Genomic DNA, 14,928 nt, shown 5'->3' on the forward strand with positions numbered 1-14,928 from the left:
TCTGGCTGAGTCAGATGAGGAATGACATATCCAACATCGTGTGGAGTTCACATTATGAACCACTGCTTAGGACAGTTTGCAGCTGTTTTTCCATGTTTCTATGGATAAGAAAGAGCCACACAGTTTATCCCCTTTGACTTTCCTCTTATTTTTGGAGTTGGGCATATGCATAACTAATCTGTCAAAATCTGCCATCATCTGTCAAAGATGAGATAGACTACCTTTATTTTTCTCAAGAATGATGAGTTCTACAAGTACCCAGGAATGACAATTTTGTCATTGTAAGTGACCCCTGGGGACAATGAAGGGTGGTTGCAGAAGCACCTGAGTCACAGTCCATGCCCAGATTTGTGTCTGTCCAGTCATCCTTAATCTGAGCATTGTGAACCTTCTGTTCATCTGTTGAGCGAAAGATCTTCCCCTTTAATTTTGGAGGGGTGCTAACTGCCAAAATACTGAAGTTACTGAAAATTTGATCATTGATGACCTCCGAATGATATCTGCTTTGTTAACTGTTTCTTGTATCAGTGTCTGTTTTGCTAAATCTCCTGATACACTTACATCATATTCCTTTTTTTCTTTCTTTGATATTTCCTCAAATTATTTACTATTGTCTACCAAGAATATGGTTCGGTTTTTTTAGGAAGCAAGAGAGATGTCTATATTCTATCTATTAAACTTAAATAAATGATTTATTTTTATACTAATGAAAATATTTTACAAACTTGTTTTCTAGGCCAACCATATCCTGATCCAGCTCTTCCTCCACAAAGGCAAGACAGATTTTATTCTAATTCTGGCAGATTATCTGGGCCAGCAGAACTCAGAAGTGTTAATATGCCGTCTTTGGATAAAGTGGGTAAGAAATACTTCTGTGTATGTGTATATTTTTTTAATAATGGTGACACATGAAAGAATTGGAAGCTGAAAAAAAGGACTAATAACTGGACATCTTTGGTAGCTCTTGATGCCAAAATCTTTCCTGAAACTTTCTAGTTTGTTTCTTGTTATATTGTATGTATCCATGGCATGTGCATATGTGTTAATGGTTGATTTGGGCATTATTGTAATGGGTTTACTATATTTAGCTATGATGTCTGATTTTACTCTATTCCATGATTAATTTTTAAAAATTTTCCAGTCCACTTACATATATCCTACTTGGTAATCAGGGAAGTTAAGCTAGTGTGAATGGACATGTGAAAATCCACAAGAAAAATAATTTGCTTTGTTGTTGCTTTAATCAAGTACCTTATTTAAACATTACATATCAAGATAGATTTAACTAACATTTATTGAGCAACCTACTATTTGTCAGGCACTCTTTTCCTTAAACCACCTCACAGCAGCCCTCTAAAATTGGGAAATATATATATCCAGTGTATTAGTCAGAAGAGTGTAATGTTAAAAAGATTAAAAGCAAATAGAAACGTAAAATAATTTATTGGTAAAAGGTTTCTTAAGGACAGGGTATATATTACAATGGGGGGGGTTTAGGCATTATCTGGCTGAAATATTTATTATTTTAGAAAAGGGGTCTTTTTCGAATAGTAAGCAGAGAAGGAGATCTATGGCCTAGATTAAATATAATTAGTTTTAATTAAATAATTTCTTTCTAAACTTTGGATTTTGGATTTTGAAATTGTTTTCCCCCATTAATTCAGACTTTATGGAGTGACAGTGTATATGTGATTGAATGTCTATTTTTAAACTAATGCTATTTAACATTTCTTACATGTCCTTTTTTGTTGTTGGTATCTAATTATCCAAGTAGATAATTTTTAAGTGTCTACTGTTTAGAAGGTGCCCTATGTGACATGGCAGAGAATATAATTATAATAAGGTATAGTTTCTGCCTATAAGAAGCTAATAATTAAATGTGGAGAAAGAAATATATATCTTTCATATATATATAGATATATATATCTTTCATATATATGTATCTATATATCTCTCTCTATATATATACAGATATATCTTTCTTATATATCCATCAGGCAATAATGTTCTAGAAGAGTTTTAAAGATTAAAACTTACAAAGTCCCGATAAATTATGGCTACAACACGGAGTGTGAGTCAGGGAGTATTGAAGCAAATAGTGAAAAGGTTAAGCAGTACATAGAGTTCTCAGGGCCTTGCAAACCTGTTCAAAACTTGGACCTTGTTCACAGGGTAATGGGAATGGGTACACATTGAAGGAAATAATCAGATCTGCATTTTAGAGAAATTACTGTGGTTGTGTTATGGTGAATAGATTGGAGGGAACCGTTAAGATTGGAGGCACGGTAACTTTTTAGGAGTCTGTGACAGGAATCTACGTCAATAAGAGGGTAGTGATTTAGCAGAGGGGATAGGGATACATAGATGTAAGCAGACATAGAGAAAAGAGAATTGGGAGAATTTAGGATTGAAAGCATTTGGGAGTGTGGGGTAAGAAGGAGTCTTGGCTAATGCCTAGATTCCTGGCTATGGCATCTGGGCCATTCATCGTTCTGAGACAAAGAACAAGGAACAGGAGCAAATATAACAGGAAAGATTATAAGTTACATTTTGAACTTACAAAATTAGCAGCACCTGTGATACACTTGCATGAATATTCAAAGAGGCAGTTCAAGCTTTGAAGTCCTAGTAGGGGAAATAACAATCTGAATCACACATCTGGAAGTCATTAGTTGATATACATCAAATTAAAGGTGTAGGAGTGGATGGGATTTCTCAAAGGGATAGTGAAAGGAGAATGGGGCTGAGGTGGAACTCCATGGAGACCATCATTTAATGATAGACAGAGGTAGTGAAGCCCACTAAAGAGACTGAGAAGGAGTGGTTAGCAAGGGAAGATAGAGAAGGGTACCATCACAAAAATTGAAGGCTGAGAGGATTTAGAGAGTGAGAGAGTGGTCAATAATGGTGAGAAATAATATAAAATAAGGACTAAAACTGTCTTTTAGTTTAGCAAAAAAAAGATTTTTTTTTGATGTTGGGGAAAATAATTTCGGTGGAGTAGTGAATGTTGCAAATAGATTGCAGTAAAATGAGGACAAAATGAGAGGAATTCCGAACAATATATATAGAACAAGTATTGATTACAGAAGAGAGGGGTAGCTGTAGGGGAATTTTCTTTTTCTGTCTCATTTTTAAGTAGTAGTTGGAAGAGACTTGCTGATAGAATGGGTCTAACAGAAAGGGAAGAGGGAAGCAACAGAGAGGAAGGGGAGAGATTCAGAGCACAGAACCAGGGTCATAGATCATCTAGAAGGAGCCTTCTCCATGATAAGAGGAGGAAAACTCATATGAATTTGGTTGCTGATACATTTATTTGTTTGGTTACAGAAAGTTAAGGGAGTTTCTAAGTGACTGGTGTAGTAGGTTTGAAGAGAATGGAGATTTAAAATTGATGAGGAGAAATGTGGTTTGGAAGATGCAGAACGATTAGTCATTGAGCAGCTGCAAGTATGGCTGGAAATCCATCAGCTTGGAGTGGGCTCTGTCTACACAAATCTGTGATTTGTTTTACTTGCAGAGGTATTGAATTGCAGGTATAGGTAGAGTGGAAGTGGAGAGTTGGATTAATATAGAGCTAGAATATTGTCATGTACATGTCGAAATATTGCCAACTGGGTAAGGACATCGATGATTGGATGAAGTGATGGACGTAGGAGTCTAGTTAATTAGGGGTGGAAATGAAGAAAGGAGGAACCTGAAGAAAATGGAGGGAGACCAGAGGACTGGAAGCTTCAGTGACAGGAACAGCTGTAGTGAGAATAACTAAATGAGAAAGCTAGGCAAGGATAAGTGTTGTGGTCAGAGAGAGGGTTGTTTGAATTTACCTTCTCATGGACTGAGCACTTCTTGGTGAAAACAAAGTCCAGGAACATTTATTTTGAACAGTAGCTAAATTCAAATGCTAGTCTATGTTACCTGATGGAAGAATTAGGAAAGTAGGAAGGAAAAGGAAAAGGAAGGAAGAATGGAGGGAGGGCAAAAAGAAAGGAAGGAAAGAAGGAAAAGGGAGAGGGATGCCACTTTCCAGAAGTCTCCTAATGATGTGCTTGCATCAGGGTTGCCTAGGAACAAGCCACAGAAATTCCTGCCACCTGCCTTTGCAGAACTTTGATTGTGCCACAGTTTCCAGTGACCTAAAGCTGTTCCTGTGGCTGCAAGGCAGGATGCTGGTATCGGGCTGGTTTATGTACTAATGGGAGAATGAGAAAATATCAACAATCCCTTGTGATTGGGAGATATGGTAGGAATGGAGTGATCAGTCATGTATTTTTCATGGTTTAACTTTTATGTTTAGATGGGCCAATGTCTTCAGAAATGGAATCCGGTAGAAATGATAACAAAGACGACCTTGGTGTGAGTATTGAAAGTGGAATTTTATCCATGTGTTCGGGAGCTTTCCAGACTCTTGGTTTATTAGAAGAGAAATTTAGCTGGCAATCTAGTTCTTGATATAAAGCTGCTTCTCCCATTTTGACAAATATATGCACTCCCTATAGAGCATTATAGCTGTTTCTTTTCTGGATTGTACACTATGGTGATACAGTACAACTTATAGACTAAAGGCTTGATTTAGTTTACTAAAGTTAAACAGGAATTTGGATTTCCCCCTTCAATTTTTATTTGAATGTTTTTAAAGTATATTTTTGTTAATACCTTTATAATTTTTGCTTTTGGTCACTTTTTGTATGTTGAAAATACAGGCATAGGGCTCCTGGGTGGCTCAGTTGGTTAAGCAACTGCCTTGGACTCAGGTCATGATCCTGGAGTCCTGGAATCGAGTTCCGATTTGGGCTCCCTGCTCCACGGAGAGTCTGCTTCTCCCTCTGACCTTCTCCCTTCTCATGTTCTCTCTCACCGTCTCTCTCTCAAATAAATAAATAAAATCTTAAAAAAAAAAAAGAAAATACAAACAAACATCTGTTTTTCAGTATGTACTTGATAAAAGAATATATGTTTTGGTACTCTTGGACTACTCTTGTGTTTTATCTTTAGCCAGAGTATTACTTTCTTTTCAGTTAATATTTGTGATCACAAAAATCCACCTGATGTGGAAAACAGAATCTTTCAGAAGAAACTATTAAGATTATTATAGACTGCTTTCTTCTAAACCTAAGATTTTTCAGGAAGATTATTGCAAATTTTGCTGTTGTTTTAGTGACCGCTGTATGTGAATTTGTTACAGAATTTAAATGTGCCTGATTCATCTCTCCCCACCAAAAGTGAAGCAATGGGCCCTGGCTTTGGTCCTCCACCTCTTGCTCCATTCAGGGCTCCATTATTTCCAATGGATCCAAGGGGTCCATTCATGAGAAGAGGTCCTCCTTTTCCTCCACCTCCTCCAGGAAGCATGTATGGAGCTCCTCGAGATTATTTTCCACCAAGGGATTTTGCTGGCCCACCGCCACCTCCATTTGCAAGTACGTTGGTTTTTTTTTTTTTTTTTTTAAACTTAGTGTGTGTTTTGTAGAGTAAATCAAAGATATAATTCTGCTTCTTATTCATATAGTAAGTTTTTCTCACTGTGAGTATACCATTACTTTTCCAAACTGGAAAGGCAGCCAGCCATTTGTAGACTGTAATGAGGCTTCCACATGATTCATCCTAGTGATATGGAATTATTTTTGTATTTCAGTAATCGGGAAAATCATTGGTTTTTTTGCAGCAGTCTTAAATTAAGTCTAAAATTATTTGTATCTTATTTGATTAGAAAGTGGTTACTGTATCAATTAGTAAAAATAATTACAGCTTATATTTTAGCATTAAAATTTGAAGGGTCAGGGGTGGGAGGTTGGGGGAACAGGTGGTGGGTAATGGGGAGGGCACGTTTTGCATGGAGCACTGGGTGTTGTGCAAAAACAATGAATACTGTTACACTGAAAAAATAAATAAAATGGAAAAAAAAAAAAACTGACAGTTTGGGGTGGGGGCAGATGGGTTGACCAGGTGGTGGGTGTTACAGAAGGCATGTATTGCATGGAATACTGGGTGTTACACATAAACAATAAATCATGGACCACTAAAAAAAAAAAAGAAATTACTGGCTAAAGTATTTTTAAAAGTTTTTTTCATAAGTAGTTCCTGTACAGTCCTACTTATTTAAAACCTAAAATATGTTCATCATGTTTAGACTAATTGTTGAATTTATTGAAATTCTTTCATAGTTTTACATAAGAAAAAAACAATTTTTTGCTTTTATATCTATACATTGCCATTTAGAACTCTAGGTTTCTATAGAATAAATAGTTAAACCAAACACTAGGCAGAAGGCTAGTATATGCCTGACATGGTATTTCTTCTCTTATTTCTCCTCTAGTTTAAGGTTTAAGGTGAATTAAGATGAATTTGGGGGAAATTCAAGATAGTCTTTTAAATGTTTTAGGATAGTATAAAATTAGAATTGGAAATTGCTAGTCAGAATTTTAAATCTGGGGAAATTATATGACATGAAAATTTTTAAGCTTTATTATCTATTTTGGAATAATAATTTTTGAAAAGTATTAAGATGTTAGGTTTTCATAGGACAAAAATTGTGGCTAAAGTTAATGATGTTCCCTTCAATCATGTGCATTTGAAGAGAATATGCTTTTACTCAGTGTTGTAAAAATTCATTTGTTAGATCAAGTAATTATTCTGGGGTCAATTTTTGAATAGAAAGATAGGTATTGTAAGTTATAAGCTAATCATTTAATAGAACTGAAGTACAGGTACTTAAAGTTAAAAAATGTCTTTTACCAATCTCTTTGAACAGTGAGAAATGTCTATCCACCGAGAGCTTTTCCTCATTATCTTCCCCCAAGAGCTGGATTTTTTCCACCACCCCCACATGCTGAAAGTAGAAATGAGTTCCCATCAGGGTTGACTCCACCTTCAAATGAGCCTACTACTGAACATCCAGCACCACAGCAAGAAACTTAACCATATTTTTGATCTCTCTTCAAAAGTAATTTTGACTTCTCTCTTATTTTCAGTTTAAGTAACGGCTGTTACTTAACCTATTATACTTTTGCTCACATAAGAGCTTAATGGAATTAAAACTCTCAGGATAGTATTTTGTAAATAAAGATGATTTAAATATGAATCTTATGAGTAAATTATTTCCATTTTATTTTATTCTAGATAGTATAATTATTTTAATTTGATTAACAAATCCACTATCACATAAACAAATGGGAGTTTTATATATGTCATCTTGTAGTTGGGGATGTTTTAAACTCAAAAGAACTTTTTGCCAAGAACTGTATTTACTATGGTTGTAGACAAATGTGAAGGTAACTTTATGCTTAATTAAATAAATTTTAATTGATTTAAAGACTTGTTTGGTATTGATAATAATAAAATCAGCTAGTTTTCCATAAATATGACTCCATTAGTTAGTTTTTTACTTTTCTCAATAGCTTTGAGGCTCAAAACTAATGCTTTATATGAATTTTTCCCATTTGATTATCTTACCAAGGTTGTGCTCTCTTTCTTGCAAGTAGACATGAATGGCCAAAATTAATACACTCTTTTTTTTTAAAGATTTTTTAAAGATTTTATTTTATTTATTTATTATTTATTTATTTATTTGTCAGAGAGAGAGAGAGAGCACAGGCAGACAGAGTGGCAGGCAGAGGCAGAGGGAGAAGCAGGCTCTCTGCTGAGCAAGGACCCCAGTGTGGGACTCGATCCTAGGAAGCTGGGATCATGACCTGAGCTGAAGGCAGCCATTTAACCAACTGAGCCACCCAAGCATCCCAAATTAATACACTCTTAAAAGTCAATATTGATTATATTTTAATTGACTTATATTTTAAAGAAAACCAGGATATTGTCTAAATGGTAATTTTTCAGAGTTTGGATCTTCTTAGTTCATTTACTAGCTTTTGGACAGTTTTCTATCTGGCTTGCTTTTCTCAATTTGCAAGATATTTACTGTTTTTAGTGGGGAATGTTGAAATTTGCTATAGGAATATTGTATTTGGACTCAATATCTTTAGAACGTTTCCTTAACCTTCTTTGTTTCCTCAGGCTTGTATTCTATTGTTATTAGTCTTCTCATACATTAATATGATTATGAAAGGAAAGATAATTAAGTATAACTAATAAGTCTTAGAATACGTCTGTTGTTTTTAGTTGTTTACTTGGAATTTGTCCTCTGTGCCAAAAGACAGAAGATGAAACATTCTTGAACAAAGCAGTCATGCACTGTAACTGGAATGCTTCCTGCCAGCATTTCTGCAGAGATTCTCTGGAACACTTCTTGTGAGGGATTCTTACTCCTTCTCCAGTCTTACCTCACATTAGGAGAGAAGGTTGAACAGAAGGACTTCATGGAGTGGATTGCTTGGATAAGCTATTATGTAGATTGGGAACTGTAAAATCACCATTATACTTAGTGATTAGAAGCCAGGTTTTAGGGGAAATAGATTGCTTTTTTAAAGCTGGAAATTTGGAAAGTGAAAGAAGAGAAACAGAACAGTGAACAGATAGTATTCCAGTCAAGTGAAACTTTTCTTTGCCCCAGGATGAAGGAGACCTGTTTTGACTTAAGACAGAAGACAGGAGAGTGGTGAAGGCAAATCAAACCTCAGAGAGAGCGGTAATAAAGTGAGAAGCCAGAATCAGAGAGGAAGCAAGGATAACAGTCAATGAGAGCACAGCAGAAGACAGAAAGACTTGATATGGGCTGAATAGTTTGAAATACTTTGGGATTCCAAATGAACATACTTAGCTTACAAAAAAATTTTTTTTAATAAAGAACTATAACCAAGTGGGAATCAATCAAATAATAGCATTTTAGGATGAATAACAAGTTTTGTACATTTATTTATTTCCGGTGATGCTTTCTAGTTAGTTTCTCTTTTATTTCTTTAATTCTGATAAGATTTTAGAATTTTAGAAGGTATGCTTATACCTCTAATCCTTGATTTATCAACTTGATTGATTAAATTTATCAGTTTGTGTGTTGATTCTTTGAGATGAAAAATTAGGACTTAACACACACTATTGCCATCCTCATTTTCCTTTCCTCATGTTTGATACTTAAACATTATGTTTGCTCTTGTTACCTTTGTAATTTTTATATATTTAAACCTTTGTTAATATTTTTTCCTTGGGAAGGCTGGGTGTCTCAGTCGGTTAAGTGTCTGCCTTCAGCTCAGGTCATGATCCCAGCATCCTGGAATTGAGTCCTGCATCAGGCTCCTTGCTCAGCAGGGAGCCTGTTTCTCCCTCTGCCCACCTCTTTCTCTCTGACCAAAAAAAGAAAAATCTTAAAAAAAATTTTTCCCGGGGCGCCTGGGTGGCTCAGTGGGTTAGGCCGCTGCCTTCGGCTCGGGTCATGATCTCAGGGTCCTGGGATCGAGTCCCGCGTCGGGCTCTCTGCTCAGCCGGGAGCCTGCTTCCCCCTCTCTCTCTCTGCCTGCCTCTCTGTCTACTTGTGATCTCTCTCTGTCAAATAAATAAATAAAATCTTTTAAAAAAAAAAAAAAAAAAAAAAAATTTTTCCCCCTTATTCCTGTCCCCTCTTCCCCTACTCTGGGAAAATTCTATTTTCTCTTGGCTATACATCACGTTTTCAAGGTTGCTAATAATAATATTATGCCTACAAGTGTAACTATCTTCTATACTTGGTCCGTAGTTGAACTAAAGTTCAAAATCAATAAGGCGCATTTGTACTGTTATTGTTATTTAAATATTTTCACTATCAGGCCAAATTATATAGTAAATTTACATATCCTTCTCTGTGAATCCCAGTATCATAATTTCTGCATCACTCTAAAGAGAATATTCTTTCTTTTTTTTTTTAAGATTTTAAAATTTTATTTTTTAAGATTTTATTTGAGAGAGAGAAAGGGAGTGAGAGAGCATGAGCAGGGGGAGGGGCAGAGGGAGAAGTGACTCCCCACTGAGCAGAGAGTCTGACCTGGGTCTCTATCCCAAGAGCCCAGGATCATGATCTGAGCTGAAGGTAGACGCTTAACCGACTGAGCCATCCAGATGCCCCTAAAGAGAATATTCTTAAGTATCAAGGACAATCAGTGATTTCTTTTTTTAAGCTCACTCTCTTTCCCCTACCACTAATAGCCTAAAATAATATAACAACACATTTTGCTTAACTTTATACTTAGGCCAAGTATACAGTTCTCCCTCCCACTTTTCTAATGTGACTTCTCCCCACCCCCAATATTATTTGCTATTATCATGTCTTACTTAAAAAGAAAAAAATCTTCATGTCTTTTCTATTGGATATATTATTTATTCTTTCTTTTAAACACTTTAGTCTTGGAGTTCTTTGTATTTCCGTTGCAAACTAACTGGCTGGTTTCTAGCCCAATGAACAGAGCCTGCACTTTTGCTGATTTCTTGGGATTACTCTCTTGTTTCATAGAGCTTCTATCTTGCTGGGGGTTTTTTGTTTTTGTTTTTTAGAATTCAAGTCTTGTTTTATTGGTGTTCACTCTCAAGTTATTTCCTTAAGGATTTAGGGAATGTAAAATCTGAATCCTCCCCATGCCTAAAATCCCAATCCTTTACTCTCCTACCCCCTCGTTTTAAAGTAATCTCATGCCAAGCATGGAGCCCAGTGTGGGACTTGAACTTAAAACTGTGAGATCAAGGGCACCTGGGTGGCTCAGTGGGTTAAGCCGCTGCCTTCCGCTCAGGTCATGATCTCAGGGTCCTGGGATCGAGTCCTGCATCGGCTCTCTGCTCGGCAGGGAGCCTGCTTCCCACCACCCCCCCCCCCCCCGCCTGCCTCTCTATCTACTTGTGATCTCTCTCTCTGTCAAATAAATAAATAAATAAATCTTTAAAAAAACATAAATAAGTAAAACTGTGAGATCAAGACCTGAGCTGAGATCGAGTTGTACACTTAATCAGCTGAGCTACCCAGGCATCCCCAGTCCTTTTTTTGGTATTAGTTTATATGGGTATGATATTCTAGGTCAGAATTTTGAATATGTTGTGCTTTTAGTATCAATTTAATACAACTAATGCCAATATATTGTTTTTTTAAAAGATTTTATTTGTTTATTTGACAGAGATCACAAGTAGGCAGAAAGGCAGGCAGAGAGAAAGAGGAGGAAGCAGGCTCACCGATGAGCAGAGAGCCCAATGTGGGGCTTGATCCCAGGACTCTGGGATCATGACCTGAGCTGAAGGCAGAGACTTTAACCCACTGAGCCACCCAGGTGCCCCCAATATATTGTTTTTTAATATCCATTGTTGCTGATGAGATGTCTGAGGGGAATTTGATTCTGTTCTCTTTGTTGGTAACCTGATTTTTTCCTATAAAAATTTTTAGGGTTTTTTCATCATTGGTCTTCTAAAAATCGTAGTTAGATGTAGCTACATGTGAGACTTTTTCATTCATTTCTGGTTAGTCCAGGTCCTCTGAGAAGCAGATTCCAAGATGGAAGTAGATTTTGAAGAGATTTATTGAGGGAGAACACCTATGAAGGATTAAGGGGAGAGAGTTCGAAAGTAGGTAGAGAGAATCTTCAGACTGAGGTTCAGATTGACATCTGTGTATAGGAGAGAGGGAAGGAAAGAAGAGTTGGGTAGGCAGAGCATCTGATTACGGTGCAGCTCCAGGAAAGCCTGAGCTGGAGCCATGGCGTTCCCCGGGGCAAAGATTGCCTGTGAGAGGAGTCCCTCATTGGGTGGGAACAGCTCTGCTCTAGTACCCTTCCATGTTCTGTCTTTGGCTGGGAGCACCCCCAGGGAGAACCTGGACTTGGCATGAATGCTGAAGGTGCAGCAGCTAGAAGCTGGCAGCTGACTATACTCAGCATCCTCTCTCTCTTTTTTTAAATTTTTAATTTTTTATAAACAAGTAATGTATTATTAGCCCCAGAGGTACAGGTCTGTGAATCGTCAGACTAACTTCACAGCACTTGCCATAGCACATACCCTCCCCAATGTCCATAACCCAGCCACCCTATCCCTACCCACCTACCCCCGGCAACCCTCAGTTTGTTTTGTGAGATTAAGAGTCTCTTATGGTTTGTCTCCCTCCCAACCAGTCTTGTTTCATTTTTTCCTTCCCTACCCCTCAAACCCCCCATGTTGCCTCTCAAATTCCTTATATCAGGGAGATTATTTGATAATTGTCTTTCTCTGATTGACTATTTCGCTCAGCATAATACCCTCTGGTTCCATCCATGTCGTCACAAATGGCAAAATTTCATTTCTTTTGAATAAAATACAATATCTTCTTTATCCATTCACATCTTCTCTATCCACATCTTCTTTATCCATTCATCTGTTGATGGACATCTAGGTTCTTTCCATAGTTTGGCTCTTGTGGACATTGCTACTATAAACATTCGGGTGCACGTGCCCCTTCAGATCACTACATTTGTATCTTTAGGGTAAATACCCAGTAGTGCAATTGCTGGGTCGTAGGGTAGCTCTATTTACAACATTTTGAGGAACCTCCATGCTTTTTCCAGAGTGGCTGCACCAGCTTGCATTCCCACCAACAGTGTAGGAGCGTTCCCCTTTCTCTGCATCCTCTCCAGCATCTGTCGTTTCCTCACTTAATTTTAGCCATTCTGACTGGTGTGAGGTGATAGCTCATTGTGGTTTAGATTTGTATTTCCCTGAGCGGCATCCTCTCTCTTGAAGGTGGGATATGACGGGTACCACATCATATTAGGCACTTAAACTATGGCGTCCTAAAACTCTGGGAATTTTTTTTTTTTTTTTTTTAATCTTTGGTAAGTTCCTTATCTACTTTTTCTTTCGTATTTTTTTAAGATTTTATTTATTTATTTGTCAGAGAGCAAGAGAGAGAGTGTGTGGGAGCACAAGCTGGGGGAGCAGCAGGCAGAGGGAGAAGCAGAATTCCCACTGAGCAGGGAGCCCAATGCAGGACTTGATCCCAGTACCCTGGGATCATGACCTGAGCCGAAGGCAAACAATTAACTGACTGAGCCATCCAGGTGTCCCTCTCATATTTTTCATCTCTCTCTTTCTCTCTCTCTTTTTTCCCCCCTGGAAAATTTTGTCAACTATATATTCTAAATCATTCACTTTAATGTTTTTGTTTTTAGCAGTCATTAATCTTTGAGAGCATTTTTTATTGTATTTTATTCTTTTTTAATAGGTCCTATCCTTTTTTTAAAGATCTAATATTTTTAATTTCTCCATAGCCAATTAGTGGTTTCTAAAAGTGTTTTTCTGAATTATCTGTTTTCTCTAGGATTAATAATTATTAACTTGGGCTTTCTCTCCTTACATGTTTGGTCAACCTTGAGTTGTTCATGTTTAATGAAGATGAATTGGTTAGCTGATTCTAGCTTATACCTTTTTCTGTGTAACAAGGATAGTTTTCTTGTTTGGTTTCTTCCTGGGAGATGGGTGTGTGTGTGTGTGTGTGTGTGTGTGTGTGTGTGTTGGGGGGACGCACAGGTGGTGAGAGATGGAGGGTGGGGACTGAGACAGAATCTGTGACTGACAGGCTTTGCCTTAGGATGACTCATAAGATGTTGGCTGATTGGGTGTTGGCCTTCCAGATGCCAGAATGAGAAGGGCTTCATCTGGGATACCACCATTCACGCTAGAAGTTTTGCTTTTTCCAAACAGTTTAATTTCTTTAGGGAATATCTCTCCAGTATTTTAGCTGGAGGCAGAACCAGGCTCACTGCCTTGTGCTTGGGGTTGTGGCAGGGGAATGATGGCACCAACTTTGAGCTGTTTTGCTTGCAGTTCTTCAAGTAGTCTCCCTATTTTCACATCCACACCTCAGTTCTGTACATGATATACTAACTGGCTCTGAGCCAAGTTTTGGACTGTTACCAGGCCTGCTGACTCCCAGTTCCTGAAACAGATTGTAGGCCATAGCTTTCTCGACTTCTTTTATCCTCCAACCTAATCCAATCTGTTCTTCTGTCCCCCAGAAAATTTTGAAACTTCATTTGTTGGTGTCCTTTTTTATTCTTTTCAGCGTTATGGGGTTTACTTCTCTTGGCTCTTCTTTATGTTTATCTCAGTGGGGCCTTGGGGGCAGGGGACCAGCATCTGCTTAGTCTGCTACCTGGAAGCTGAAGTTTTTGTTATTGCTGTTGTCACCATTTGAAAGGGTAGTTAAAGGAGGAGGGCAGACTTCAAGATTATGACCTGAGCATTATTTTGGACTGATAGGCAGTAGGCTTGGATATTTCAAGAAAGAGTACTTCTTGGTCCTGGTTGGATAACTTTTCCCTCCACTTTGGTATTCTGATTTTTTTAAATAGAAATAATACACAGTCCTACAAGAAAAGTTAGAAAATGGTCAAAAGCCGAAGAAAATCCAGGGTCACCATAGAAACATAAATGACTTTTTGCATTTAGATTGTGCTTCCTTTAGCCTTTTTATCCTTCACATATCTTTTGTATTAGAATAATTATGTGTGGGGCGCCTGGGTGGCTCAGTGGATTAAGCCGCTGCCTTCGGCTCAGGTCATGGTCTCAGGGTCCTGGGATCGAGCCCCGCATCGGGCTCTCTGCTCCGCAGGGAGCCTGCTTCCTCCTCTCTCTCTCTCTCTCTGCCTGCCTCTCTGCCTACTTGTGATCTCTCTCTCTGTCAAGTGGATAAATAAAATCTTTAAAAAAAATGTTTAAAAAAAAAAGAATAATTATGTGTGTCTTTAATTTTATATTAAGTGTAATCTCCTAATATAAATGATGTAAACTTTTTTTTTTTTTGAGAGAGGGTAGGGAAGGGCCAAGGGAGAGGTGGAGAGAGAATATTAAGCAGGCTCCACACCCAGTGGGGCTCAATCTCATGACTCTGAGATCATGACCTGCGCCAAAACCAAGAGTCAGATGCTACTTGACTGAGCCACCCAGGTGCCCCTGTAAACTTCATTTTTCATGATTTTACCTTCCCTTTTGTGAATATAATTTACCTGATTGTTCTTTTCTTGCTGAATGCTTAAGCTGTTCTTACATATTTATTTT

At 37.6% G+C, this 14,928-nt stretch overlaps 1 protein-coding gene across 15 annotated transcripts in view; it reads left to right on the plus strand.

Moving 5' to 3' along the window:
- MIA2 (MIA SH3 domain ER export factor 2) overlaps positions 1-7,356 on the plus strand; it is an 87,538-nt gene extending 80,182 nt beyond the window's left edge. For 14 of the 15 annotated variants that reach the window (XM_046007551.1, XM_046007556.1, XM_046007552.1 and 11 more), the window contains 4 exons: positions 737-859; positions 4,298-4,356; positions 5,186-5,420; positions 6,752-7,356. In XM_046007551.1, coding sequence (XP_045863507.1) covers positions 737-859; positions 4,298-4,356; positions 5,186-5,420; positions 6,752-6,918 — 584 coding nt within the window. In that variant the 3' untranslated portion in view covers positions 6,919-7,356. Of the gene's footprint in view, positions 1-736; positions 860-4,297; positions 4,357-5,185; positions 5,421-6,751 lie in introns of those variants that run through there. The other variant, XR_006818629.1, reaches the window with a different exon arrangement.
- The last annotated feature ends 7,572 nt before the right edge of the window (positions 7,357-14,928 follow it).

This window comes from Meles meles, chromosome 6 (genome assembly GCF_922984935.1).
Source record: "Meles meles chromosome 6, mMelMel3.1 paternal haplotype, whole genome shotgun sequence".
In the NCBI taxonomy this organism is placed as follows: domain Eukaryota; kingdom Metazoa; phylum Chordata; class Mammalia; order Carnivora; family Mustelidae; genus Meles; species Meles meles.